The sequence below is a fragment of the Pseudophryne corroboree genome, chromosome 1 (genome assembly GCF_028390025.1).
Source record: "Pseudophryne corroboree isolate aPseCor3 chromosome 1, aPseCor3.hap2, whole genome shotgun sequence".
Taxonomy (NCBI): Eukaryota; Metazoa; Chordata; class Amphibia; order Anura; family Myobatrachidae; genus Pseudophryne; species Pseudophryne corroboree.
Window position 1 is genome coordinate 116,949,583 of NC_086444.1, and position 14,298 is coordinate 116,963,880.

A 14,298-nucleotide genomic window follows, 5' to 3' on the forward strand; every position below is an offset into this window, starting at 1 on the left:
TTTATCCTGTAGGCACCCAACAAAATAGGTGCTCCTGCTTCTAAGCAGACTATTGCTCGCTGAATTTGTAGCACAATTCAGCTGGAGCATTCTGCGGCTGGATTGCCGCATCCTAAATCAGTAAAAGCCCATTCCACAAGGAAAGTGGGCTCATCTTGGGCGGCTGCCCGAGGGGTCTCGGCTTTACAACTTTGCCGAGCTGCAACTTGGTTAGGGGCAAACACGTTTGCTAAATTCTACAAATTTGATACCCTGGCTGAGGAGGACCTTGAGTTCTCTCATTCGGTGCTGCAGAGTCATCCGCACTCTCCCGCCCGTTTGGGAGCTTTGGTATAATCCCCATGGTCCTTACGGAGTTCCCAGCATCCACTAGGACGTCAGAGAAAATAAGATTTTACTCACCGGTAAATCTATTTCTCGTAGTCCGTAGTGGATGCTGGGCGCCCATCCCAAGTGCGGATTGTCTGCAATACTTGTATGTAGTTATTGCCTAACTAAGGGTTATTGTTGAGCCATCTGTTGAGAGGCTCAGTTATATTTCATACTGTTAACTGGGTATAGTATCACGAGTTATACGGTGTGATTGGTGTGGCTGGTATGAGTCTTACCCGGGATTCAAAATCCTTCCTTATTGTGTCAGCTCTTCCGGGCACAGTATCCTAACTGAGGTCTGGAGGAGGGTCATAGTGGGAGGAGCCAGTGCACACCAGATAGTACCTAATCTTTCTTTTAGAGTGCCCAGTCTCCTGCGGAGCCCGTCTATTCCCCATGGTCCTTACGGAGTTCCCAGCATCCACTACGGACTACGAGAAATAGATTTACCGGTGAGTAAAATCTTATTATTGACATCAGCACAGATTAATTCAGATGAGAAATCATTAAAATGTGATTTGTGAGTACAAAAGAACTTTATAAGTACAACTCTAGCACATCAGTGTATACTGAATGATACTCTTACCTCCGGGATCTAGCATCTGCAGGACTAAAATGGTTCGTTGCACATTCCTCAAACAATGACGGGTAAAGGAGGGGGTTCTCATCTCCATCCATACTGGGCTGTTCTTTAGGTCGGTATTGCAACAAACCTACAGAGAAATGAGAAACTTTTATGGTTTGATTTAAAACTCCAAATCGGATGCATAATCACACAAACCAACGTAGCCTCGCTCTCTCTGTAAGTAAATTTAAGCTTTCACGAGCAGGGCCCTCTTCCCTCATGTGCTTTTACATCTCTTACTTAACCTATCTTCTTTTCAATACTCCCTTTACGGCACCAAATCCCTCGGTTTTCTGCTGCCCTGATACTTATTTCAGTGCTGTCTACCGACAAAGCTATGTTTATATACCCTGTACTTGTCCTATATTGTATTGAATTGTAAGTCCCTATTTTATTATTTTTGCTTATTTATGTGATCTGTAATTGGGCGCTGCGGATCCCTTGTGGCGCCATATAAAATAAGATTTTACTCACCGGTAAATCTATTTCTCGTAGTCCGTAGTGGATGCTGGGGACTCTGTAAGGACCATGGGGAATAGCGGCTCCGCAGGAGACTGGGCACAGCTAAGAAAGATTTAGGACTACCTGGTGTGCACTGGCTCCTCCCACTATGACCCTCCTCCAGACCTCAGTTAGGATACTGTGCCCGGAAGAGCTGACACAATAAGGAAGGATTTTAAATCCTGGGTAAGACTCATACCAGCCACACCAATCACACCGTATAACTCGTGATATTATACCCAGTTAACAGTATGAACATAACAGAGCCTCTCAACAGATGGCTCAACAATAACCCTTTTAGGTAACAATAACTATATACAAGTATTGCAGACAGTCCGCACTTGGGACGGGCGCCCAGTATCCACTACGGACTACGAGAAATAGATTTACCGGTGAGTAAAATCTTATTTTCGCTGACGTCCTAGTGGATGCTGGGGACTCCGTAAGGACCATGGGGATTATACCAAAGCTCCCAAACGGGCGGGAGAGTGCGGATGACTCTGCAGCACCGAATGAGAGAACTCAAGGTTCTCCTCAGCCAGGGTATCAAATTTGTAGAATTTTGCAAACGTGTTTGCCCCTGACCAAGCAGCAGCTCGGCAAAGTAGTAAAGCCGAGACCCCTCGGGCAGCCGCCCAAGAAGAGCCCACCTTCCTCGTGGAATGGGCTTTTACCGATTTAGGCTGCGGCAGGCCAGCCGCAGAATGCGCAAGCTGAATTGTGCTACAAATCCAGCGAGCAATAGTCTGCTTCGAAGCAGGAGCACCCAGCTTGTTGGGTGCATACATGATAAATAGCGAGTCAGTTTTCCTGACTCCAGCCGTCCTGGAAACATAAATTTTCAAGGCCCTGACTACGTCCAGTAACTTGGAGTCCTCCAAGTCCCTAGTAGCCGCAGGCACCACGATAGGTTGGTTCAAGTGAAAAGCTGATACCACCTTAGGAAGAAACTGGGGACGAGTCCTCAATTCTGCCCTATCCATATGGAAAATCAAATAGGGGCTTTTATATGATAAAGCCGCCAATTCCGACACACGCCTAGCCGAAGCCAAGGCCAAAAGCATGACCACTTTCCACGTGAGATATTTTAAATCCACGGTTTTAAGTGGCTCAAACCAATGTGACTTTAGGAAACCCAACACCACGTTGAGGTCCCACGGTGCCACTGGAGGCACAAAAGGAGGCTGAATATGGAGCACTCCCTTGACAAATGTCTGAACTTCAGGTAGTGAAGCCAGTTCTTTTTGGAAGAAAATCGACAGAGCCGAAATCTGGACCTTAATGGAACCCAGTTTTAGGCCCATAGTCACCCCTGACTGTAGGAAGTGCAGAAATCGACCCAGCTGAAATTCCTCCGTTGGGGCCTTCCTGGCCTCACACCACGCAACATATTTTCGCCATATGCGGTGATAATGGTTTGTGGTTACTTCTTTCCTAGCCTTAATCAGCGTAGGAATGACTTCCTCCGGAATTGCCCTTTTCCTTCAGGATCCGGTGTTCAACCGCCATGCCGTCAAACGCAGCCGCGTTAAGTCTTGGAACAGACAGGGCCCCTGCAGCAGCAGGTCTTGTCTGAGCGGTAGAGGCCATGGGTCCTCTGAGATCATTTCTTGAAGTTCCGGGTACCAAGCTCTTCTTGGCCAATCCGGAACAATGAGTATAGTTCTTACTCCTCTTCTCCGTATTATCCTCAGTACCTTGAGTATGAGAGGAAGAGGAGGGAACACATAAACCGACCGGTACACCCACGGTGTCACTAGAGCGTCCACAGCTATCGCCTGCGGGTCTCTTGACCTGGCGCAATACTTTTGTAGCTTTTTGTTTAGGCGGGACGCCATCATGTCCACTTGTGGCCTTTCCCAACGGTTTACAATCATTTGGAAGACTTCTGGATGAAGTCCCCACTCTCCCGGGTGGAGGTTGTGCCTGCTGAGGAAGTCTGCTTCCCAGTTGTCCACTCCCGGAATGAACACTGCTGACAGTGCTAACACGTGATTTTCCGCCCATCGGAGAATCCTTGTGGCTTCTGCCATCGCCGTCCTGCTTCTTGTGCCGCCCTGACGGTTTACATGGGCGACTGCCGTGATGTTGTCTGACTGGATCAGAACCGGCTGGTTTTGAAGCAGGGGCTTTGCCTGACTTAGGGCATTGTAAATGGCCCTTAGTTCCAGAACATTTATGTGTAGGGAAGTCTCCTGACTTGACCAAAGTCCTTGGAAGTTTCTCCCCGTGTGACTGCCCCCCAGCCTCGAAGGCTGGCATCCGTGGTCACCAGGACCCAATCCTGTATGCCGAATCTGCGGCCCTCTTTGAGATGAGCACTCTGCAGCCACCACAGCAGAGACACCCTGGTCCTTGGAGACAGGGTTATCAACCGATGCATTTGAAGATGCGATCCGGACCACTGGTCCAACAGGTCCCACTGAAAAGTTCTGGCATGGAACCTGCCGAATGGAATTGCTTCGTAGGAAGCTACCATTTTCCCCAGGACTCGCGTGCAGTGACGCACCGACACCTGTTTCGGTTTCAGGAGGCCTCTGACTAGAGATGACAGCTCCTTGGCTTTCTCCTCTGGGAGAAACACTTTTTTCTGGACTGTGTCCAGAATCATCCCCAGGAACAGTAGACGTGTCGCAGGAACCAGCTGTGACTTTGGAATATTCAGAATCCAACCGTGCTGGTGTAGCACCTCCTGAGATAGCGCTACGCCGACCAACAACTGCTCTCTGGACCTCGCCTTTATCAGGAGATCGTCCAAGTATGGGATAATTAAAACTCCCTTTTTTCGAAGGAATATCATCATTTCGGCCATTACCTTGGTAAATACCCTCGGTGCCGTGGACAGGCCGAAGGGCAACGTCTGGAATTGGTAATGACAATCCTGTACCACAAATCTGAGGTACTCCTGGTGAGGATGGTAAATGGGGACATGCAGGTAAGCATCCTTGATGTCCAGAGATACCATGTAATCCCACTCTTCCAGGCTTGCAATAACCGCCCTGAGCGATTCCATCTTGAACTTGAATTTTTTTATATATGTGTTCAAGGATTTTAAATTTAAAATGGGTCTCACCGAACCGTCCGGTTTCGGTACCACAAACATTGTGGAATAGTAACCCCGTCCTTGTTGAAGTAGGGGTACCTTGATTATCACCTGCTGGGAATACAGCTTGTGAATTGCCTCTATTCACAGCCTCCCTGTCTGAGGGAGTCGTTGGCAAGGCAGATTTGAGGAAACGGCGGGGGGGAAATGTCTCGAATTCCAGCCTGTACCCCTGAGATACCACTTGAAGGATCCAGGGATTTACTTGTGAGCGAGCCCACTGATTGCTGAAGTTTTTGAGACGGGCCCCCACCATACCTGGCTCCGCCTGTTGAGCCCCAGCGTCATGCGGTGGACTTAGCAGAAGAAGCGGGGGAGGACTTTTGTTCCTGGGAACTGGCTGTATGCTGCACCTTTTTTCCCCTACCTCTGCCTCTGGGCAGAAAGGACGCGCCTCTACCCCGCTTGTTCTTTTGGGGACGAAAGGACTGTACCTGATAATACGGTGCTTTCTTTGGTTGTGAGGGGACATGCGGTAAAAATGCTGACTTCCCAGCTGTTGCTGTGGAAACTAGGTCCGAAAGACCGTCCCCGAACAACTCCTCACCCTTATAAGGCAAAACTTCCATGTGCCTTTTAGAATCTGCATCCCCTGTCCACTGCCGAGTCCATAAACCTCTCCTGGCAGAAATGGACAGTGCACTTATTTTAGATGCCAGCCGGCAAATATCCCTCTGTGCATCTCTCATGTATAAGACAGCGTCTTTAATATGCTCTATGTTTAGCAATATAGTGTCCCTGTCTAGGGTGTCAATGTTTTCTGACAGGGAATCCGACCACGCAGCTGCAGCACTGCACATCCATGCTGAAGCAATAGCTGGTCTCAGTATAATACCAGTGTGCGTATAATAGCCTTCAGGAGATGCTCCTGCTTTCTATCAGCAGGTTCCTTTAGGGCGGCCGTATCCGGACGGAGATGGTAGTGCCACCTTTTTTGATAAGCGTGTAAGCGCTTTATCCACCCTAGGGGGTGTTTCCCAGCGTGACCTATCCTCTGGCGGGAAAGGGTACGCCATTAGTAACTTTTTAGAAATTACCAATTTTTTATCGGGGGAAGCCCACGCTACTTCACACACTTCATTTAATTCTTCAGAAGGGGGAAAAACTACTGGTAGTATTTTCTCCCCAACATAATACCCTTTTTTGTGGTACCTGGGGTCACATCAGAAATGTGTAAAACATTTTTCATTTCCTCAATCATATAACGAGTGGCCCTATTGGACATTACATTAGTCTCTTCGTCGTCGACACTGGTATCAGTATCCGTGTCGACATCTGTGTCTGCCATCTGAGGTAGCGGGCGTTTTAGAGCCCCTGATGGCCTCTGAGACGTCTGGGCAGGCACGGGCTGAGAAGCCGGCTGCCCCGCATTTGGCATGTCGTCAGTTTTTTATGGAAGGAGTCGACACTTTCGCGTAATTCCTTCCACAAGTCCATCCACTCAGGTGTCTGCCCCGCAGGGGGTGACAACACATTTATAGGCACCTGCTCCTCCTCCACATAAGCCTCCTCATCAAACATGTCGACACAGTCGTACCGACACACCGCACACACAGGGAATGCTCTGACAGAAGACAGGACCCCACAAAGCCCTTTAGGGAGACAGAGAGAGAGTATGCCAGCACACACCAGAGCGCTATATAATACAGGGATTAACTAAATTATATCCCTTTATAGCTGCTATATGTATATTGCGCCTAAATTTAGTGCCCCCCCCTCTCTTTTTTACCCTTTCTGTAGTGTAGACTGCAGGGGAGAGCCAGGGAGCTTCCTTCCAGCGGAGCTGTGAGGGAGAAATGGCGCCAGTGTGCTGAGGGAGATAGCTCCGCCCCTTTTTCGGCTGACTTTTCTCCCGCTTTTTAATAGATTCTGGCAGGGGTATTTATCACATATATAGCCTCTGGGGCTATATATTGTGATATTTTTGCCAGCCAAGGTGTTTTTATTGCTGCTCAGGGCGCCCCCCCCCCAGCGCCCTGCACCCTCAGTGACCGGAGTGTGAAGTGTGCATGAGGAGCAATGGCGCACAGCTGCAGTGCTGTGCGCTACCTTGGTGAAGACTGATGTCTTCTGCCGCCGATTTTCCGGACTCTTCTATGTTTCTGGCTCTGTAAGGGGGCCGGCGGCGCGGCTCTGGGACCGAACATCAATGGCCGGTTCCATGCGGTCGATCCCTCTGGAGCTAATGGTGTCCAGTAGCCTAAGAAGCCCAAGCTACCACCAGTTAGGTAGGTTCGCTTCTTCTCCCCTTAGTCCCTCGCTGCAGTGAGTCTGTTGCCAGCAGATCTCACTGTAAAATAAAAAACCTAAAATATACTTTCTCTCTAGGAGCTCAGGAGAGCCCCTAGTGTGCATCCAGCTCAGCCGGGCACAGGATTCTAACTGAGGTCTGGAGGAGGGTCATAGTGGGAGGAGCCAGTGCACACCAGGTAGTCCTAAATCTTTCTTAGCTGTGCCCAGTCTCCTGCGGAGCCGCTATTCCCCATGGTCCTTACGGAGTCCCCAGCATCCACTAGGACGTCAGAGAAATATAAGATAATAATAATAATTGCACACATTATTGATTGTCCTGTTTGAACAAGTGGGATAATTAGTGCTCCGATCAATTAGATTGTTTCACTTGTGTATACAGAAAAGTGGGGCAGATGTATTAAGCCTGGAGAAGTGATAAAGCAGTGATAAGTGCAAGGTGATAACGCACTAGCCAATCAGCTCCAATATGTAAATTGACAGTTAGGATCTGATTGGCTGGTGCGTTATCACCTTGCGCTTATCACTGCTTTATCACTTCTCCAGGCTTAATACATCTGCCCCATTAATGTATTTAAAAGCTTGTTCCACATGTGATAAAAGAGGAGAGACTGGACACATAAGGTACTACAGAACTTATAGCTGAAAACAGATCTTTTACCTTTACCTAAGATCATTCGTGTTGAATCACTCACTGTAACTGAGGGCCTGAGTCAGAGACGTAGCTAATGCATTCACAGCTGTCATCCTGTACACGGCTGCTGTGTAAAAATAAGCCTATGGAGCTGGCTCCTGGATATAGATTGATATGCCTACTGGTGACCTAACAAATCTCAGCATCTGCGTACACAGAGACAGCGTCGGTCACAGATGCTTCGAAAAGCGACCATCTGAATACCCCTGTGGACTCGCAGAATGGCTGTGTGTGTTGAGACGCAGACGCCATGCTTTCTGCGTACAAGGTCGCAGTCTGAAACACGCCCCCAGAACGGTCACGACATGCATTTTTGTCGCCACTCCCTGTTTCCTCCTGACTGTCAGTCACTTTGTGAATAAATCCTCACTGTAAGCAGCATCACTAAGGTATCTTGATGGGTGCGCAGTGCGACTTAAGGGCCCCATACATTAGAGCTATAATGCCCGATTTCATCCGATTTCAGGCATTCGGCCCGAAATATCGGATGAAATCGGGCATTTTGGGGGCGTTTCTGATCCGATCTGATCCAATGCGCGTTCCCGTGAGCATCTGACCGGATCCTCCAGATTGAATGTGCTGCACATTCAATCTGGTCTGACCCCACAGGTGTGGATGGGATCGCCCAAGATACATCGTATGCAAAAGGACAGCATACAATGTATCGTGGGCGCTCCTGCCCCCCGGGAGGCTGCGGAGGGTGATCGCCCGCGACATGTCCGTCTGACATGTCGCGGTAGTGTATGGGGCCCTCATGATGCATGCACAGATTGCCAATAATCGCTCAACTGAGAAAACATTGGCATAGCCTATAACTCTGAAGCAGGCCCTTAGTCAACCCATAGTAACACTACTAAACCCTTAATGAATATAAAATAAAATAAAAATTTTATAAAAATAAACAGATGTTCATACTAAAGCAGATTAATGAACATGAAGAGATCCATTGTGTATATTTAGGCAAATGAATATATGACTAATGTTATTTACTATTATATTACACATGGCAAAATGCAAAATGTGAGGTCCCCACAGGCTGTCAGCTGCTGCATTAGCGTGTTCTCTGCAATATCTGGCTGCTGGAAGAAGTCTCAAAATGGCGCTGCATTGTACAGAAAATGCCAGTGATATACGCTCCTCCCCCGTTTTCGCCTGATATGGCGCCTTGTTTGACTCGCTCTGAGGGCACTTTTTCTAAAACTGATCTGATGGGAGGGGGCATGGAGGGGAGGAGCTAGCACACACACTCAGTTTGAAATATTTAAAGTGCACCAGCTTCAAGGACCCATCTATACCCCACTGTACATAACATCCCAGTATCCCCTATGGATGAATGAGAAATAAGGAAAAAGCCACATGGTTAAGACATTATGGGGTATATTTACTAAGACTTGGAGAGAGATAAAGTGGATGGAGATAAAGTACTGCCAACAAGCTCATAACTGTCCTTTTTCAAACAAAGCCTGTAACATGGCAGTTAGGATCTGATTGGCTGGTACTTTTATCTCCGTCCACTTTCTCTCTCTCCAAGGCTTAGTAAATAGCCCCACATGTCTGCTTGCTATGATGGCACTTTAAAACAGCTCAATCGTGCATGTTTTCTTCCGTGAGTACAGGACTGTCTTGTTTGAAAAATGACTGCTGGGAAACCCATCTATGGCCCTCATTCCGAGTTGTTCGCTCGCTAGCTGCTTTTAGCAGCAGTGCAAACGCTAGGCCGCCGCCCTCTGAGAGTGTATCTTAGCAGAAGTGCGACCGAAAGGATGGCAGAACTGCTCCAAATAAAGATTGTGCATTTTCTGAGCAGCTCGAAACTTACTCCTAGCTAGCAATGACTTCAGACTGTTCAGTTCCTGTTTTGACGTCACAAACACGCCCTGCGTTCGGCCAGCCACTCCCCTGTTTCTCCAGCCAGTCCTGCGTTTTTATCGGGCACGCCTGCGTTTTTACACACAATCCCCGAAAACGGTCAGTTTCCGCCCAGAAATACCCACTTCCTGTCAATCACTCACCGATCAAAAGAGCGACTGAAAACCGTCGCTAGACCTTGTGTGAAACTGCATAGTTTTGTGTGAAATTACGACGCGCACCATACGCATGCGCAGAAGTTCCGCTTTTTCTAGCTGCGAACGAAAGCAGCTAGCGATCAACTCGGAATGAGGGCCTATATGAAAATAGCATTACAAAGGGTTTTATAGTGTAGTAATCGTTTATCACCTTCTTGTAGCAGTTTTGGGCTGTGATCAAAGAGTGAGAACTGTAAACAACAAAAAAAGGATTTTAATACCTACCGGTAAATCCTTTTCTCCTAGTCTGTAGATGATGCTGGGGTCCACTTCATGACCATGGGGTATAGACGGTTCCGCAGGAGCCATGGGCACTCTTAAGACTTTTCAATGGGTGTGAACTGGCTCCTCCCTCTATGACCCTCCTCCAGACCTCAGTTATAGGAACTGTGCCCAGGGAGACGGACATTTCGAGGAAAAGATTTACTTTAAACTAGTGGTGAGATACATACCAGTTCACACCTCAATTATGCCGCACAACATGGCATTCAACAGAACACACGCCAACAGGCATGAATCAATTACAGCAACATGCTGAAACTAATATAACACAACTTGTGTAACTCTAATAACAAAAACTGCAGGTAAGGTACGTACTGGGATGGGCGCCCAGCATCCTCTACGGACTAGGAGAAAAGGATTTACCGGTAGGTATTAAAATCCTGTTTTCTCATACGTCCTAGAGGATGCTGGGGTCCACTTCATGACCATGGGGTTTACATCAAAGCTCCAGTACGGGTGGGAGAGTGCGGATGACCCTGCAGCACCGACTGACCGAACTTGAGGTCTTCATCGGCCAAGGTGTCAAACTTGTAGAATTTTGCAAATGTGTTTGACCCCGACCAAGTAGCTGCTCGGCAAAGTTGCAATGCCGAGACACCCCGGGCAGCCGCCCAGGATGAGCCCACCTTCCTAGTGGAATGGGCCTTCACCGACGTCGGTAACCGCAATCCAGCCATAGTATGAGCATGCTGAATCGTACCTCTGATCCAACGCGCAATAGTCTGCTTGGAAGCAGGACAGCCAATCTTGTGATCATACAGGACAAAACAAAGACTTTGTTTTCCGTATTCGAGCTCTTCTAGCGACATAAATCTTCAAAGCCCTAACCACATCTAGAGACTTTGACTCAGTGAACGTGTCAGTAACTACTGGCACCACAATAGGTTGGTTTATGTGGAAAGATGAAACCACCTTTGGAAGAAAATGTTGACGAGTTCACAACTCTGCCCTATCTCCATGGAAGATCAGGTAAGGGCTCTTGTGAGACAAGGCCCCCAATTCAGACACCCGCCTTGCGGATGCCAATGCCAAAAGCATCACCACTTTCCAAGTGAGAAACTTCAACTCTATCTCTTGTAGAGGCTCAAACCAATCCGATTGAAGGAACTGCACCACCACATTAAGGTCCCATGGTGCCACTGGAAGCACAAATGGAGGCTGGATGTGCAGAACCCCTTTCACGAAGGTCTGAACCTCTGGAAGAGAGGCCAATTGTTTTTGGAAGAACACTGACAAGGCCGAAATCTGGACCTTGATTGACCCCAATAGGAGGCCCGCCTCCACACCAGCCTGCAGAAAATGGAGAAAACGTCCCAACTGAAACTCCTCCGTATGAGCCTTCTTGGATTCACACCAAGACACACATTTTCTCCAAATACGGTGGTAATGTTTCGACGTTACTCCTTTCCTGGCCTGAATAAGGGTGGGGATGACTTCCTTTGGAATACCCTTTCGGGCTAGGATCCGGCGCTCAACAGCCATGCCGTCAAATGTAGCCGCGGTAAGTCTTGATAAACGAACGGCCCCTGCTGCAGCAGGTCCTCGCAAAGAGGAAGAGGCTGAGGATCTTTTATGAGCAACTCCTGAAGATCTGGGTACCAAGCCCTCCTTGGCCAGTCTGGGACAATCAAGATTGTTCGAACCCTTGTTCTTCTTATGATCCTGAGAACTTTTGGGATCAGCGGAAGTGGAGGGAAGACATACACTGACCGGAATACCCACTGGGTCACTAGCGCATCCACTGCTATTGCTTGAGGGTCTCTCGACCTGGAACAATATTTCTGAAGCTTCTTGTTGCGACGAGATGCCATCATGTCTACTTGAGGAACTCCCCAAAGACTTGTCACCTCTGCGAAGACTCCTTGGTGGAGGCCCCACTCTCCTGGATGGAGATCGTGTCTGCTGAGGAAGTCTGCTTCCCAGTTGTCTACTCCCGGAATGAAAATTGCCGACAGAGCCTTTACAAGTCTTTCTGCCCAGAGGAGGATCTTCGTCACCTCTGCCATTGCCACTCTGCTTTTCATTCCGCCCTGCCTGTTTATGTACGCGACTGCTGTTACATTGTCCGACTGGATCTGCACGGGATGATCTTGAAGAAGATGTACCGCTTGTTGAAGGCCGTTGTAAATGGCTCTCAATTCCAGCACGTTTATGTGAAGGCAGGCTTCCTGACTTGACCATTTTACTTGGAAGCTTTCCCCCTGAGTGACAGCTCCCCAGCCTCGGAGACTTGCATCCGTGGTTACCAGGACCCAGTCCTGAATCCAGAACCTGCGTCCCTCTAGTAGGTGAGAACTGTGTAACCACCACAGGAGCGAAATCCTGGCTTTTGACAACAGGATTATCTTCCGGTGCATGTGTAGGTGGGATCCCGAACCACTTGTCCAACGGGTCCCACTGGAATACTCTGGCATGGAACCTGCCAAACTTCATGGCCTCGTAGGCCGCCACCATCTTCCCCAACAACCTAATGCACTGATGGATCAACACACTTGATGGTTTCAATATCTGTTTTACCATTTTCTGGATTTCCAGAGCCTTTTCCGGAAAAAACACTCTCTGAACTTTTGTGTCCAGAATCATCCCGAGAATAGACAATCTTGTCGTCGGTTCCAACTGTGACTTTGGATAATTTATGATCCAACCGTATTGTTGGAGTATTGACAGGGAGAGTGTGATGTTTTGTAACAACTGCTCCATGGATCTCGCCTTTATCAGGAGATCGTCTAGATAAGGAATTATATTGACTCCTTTTTGACGCAGGAGAACCATCATCTCCGACATCACCTTGGTGAATACCCTCGGCGCCGTGGAGAGACCGAAAGGTAACGTCTGGAATTGGTAATGGCAATCCTGAACCGCGAATCTCAGATAAGCCTGGTGAGGAGGATAAATGGGAACATGCAGGTAAGCATCCTTTATGTCTACTGACACCATGTAGTCCCCCTCCTCCAGACTGGAAATCACTGCCCTCAGTGATTCCATTTTGAACTTGAATCGTTTCAAGTAGAGATTCAGATTTTCTAGGTTTAGGATCGGTCTGACCGAGCCATCCGGCTTCGGAACTACAAATAGGCTTGAATAAAACCCCTCCCCTTATTGTGACAAAGGTACCAGGACTATGACCTGATCCGGACATAATTTTTGGATTGCCGCTGTTACGGTTTTCCTTTCTGGAAAAGAAGCTGGCAAGGTTGATTTGAAAAATCGGCATGGGGGAACGTCTTGAAACTCCAGCTTGTATCCCTGGGACACTATTTGCAACACCCAGGGATCCAGGCCAGACAGAATCCAACCTTGGCTGAACAGTTTGAGACGTGCCCCCACCCGAGCGGCCTCCCGCAAAGGAGCCCCAGCGTCATGCTGAAGATTTGGCAGAAGTAGGGGAAGACTTCTGCTCCTGGGAACCTGAAGCCGCTGTGGACTTCTTTCCCTTTCCCCTTCCCCTACCCGCAAAGAAGGGGGAACCTCTCGCTTTTTTGTATTTATTGGGCCGAAGGGACTGCATGTGCGGGTGATATGTCTTTTTTGCCGGTGAAGGCACAGAGGGCAAAAATGTCGACTTACCTGCGGTAGCCGCCGAGACTAACGCATCCAGTCCATCGCCAAATCCATATTTCTTTTGGAATCTGCATCCGCATTCCACTGGCGAATCCACAACGCCCGCCGAGCAGATACTGCCATGGTGGCGGCTTGTGAACTCAAGAGTCTAATATCTTTCATTGCTTCTTCGCTTCTAGCATGTATGTGGCAGCGTCTTTGATATTCCCTAACTTAAGGAGTATCTCATCTTTATCAATCGTGTCAATTTCTGATGACACGCTTTCCGACCATTTTTCAATAGCGCGACTCACCTACGCGCAAGCAATTGTGGGCCTGAGCAGCGTACCACTGGCAACATAAATGGATTTCAATGTAGTTTCCATCTTTCGGTCTGCCGGCTCTTTTAGTGAAGCCGTGCCAGGTGCAGGGAGAATTACCTTCTTTGTCAACCTGGACAGTGCACTGTCTAACACAGGGGGTGACTCCCATTTTTTCCTGTCCTCCACCGGGAAAGGATAAGCTATCTGAATTCTCTTGGGAATACAAAATTTATTTTCGGGATTCACCCACATCCCTTCAAAGAGAGTATTAAGCTCGTGGGAAGGAGGGAAAGTGACCTTAGATTTCTTTTCTTTATAGAAATAGGCCTTCTACCGTGACTTCCAGAACTTCCCTTATAGATACAATCATATATTGTATATTTTTTGCCAATTTATGATCTATTTCTCTAGAGTTACTATCGTCGACACAAGAATCAGTGTCCGTGTCGTTATCAGTATTCACAATATTCGCAAATGGTCTCTTATGTGACCCAGAGGGGTCGCCTGCGGATGGAAGAACAGAGCCCTGAAAAATCACATCC

The 14,298-nt window shown here is 48.2% G+C and overlaps 1 protein-coding gene across 2 annotated transcripts in view; it reads right to left on the reverse strand.

Moving 5' to 3' along the window:
* Positions 1-14,298, reverse strand: part of SLC38A9 (solute carrier family 38 member 9) — a 423,549-nt gene that overhangs the window by 392,420 nt on the left and 16,831 nt on the right. For both annotated transcript variants that reach the window (XM_063962241.1, XM_063962231.1), the window contains exon 2: positions 959-1,085. In XM_063962241.1, the coding sequence (XP_063818311.1) occupies positions 959-1,085 (127 nt within the window). The remainder of the gene's footprint in view (positions 1-958; positions 1,086-14,298) is intronic.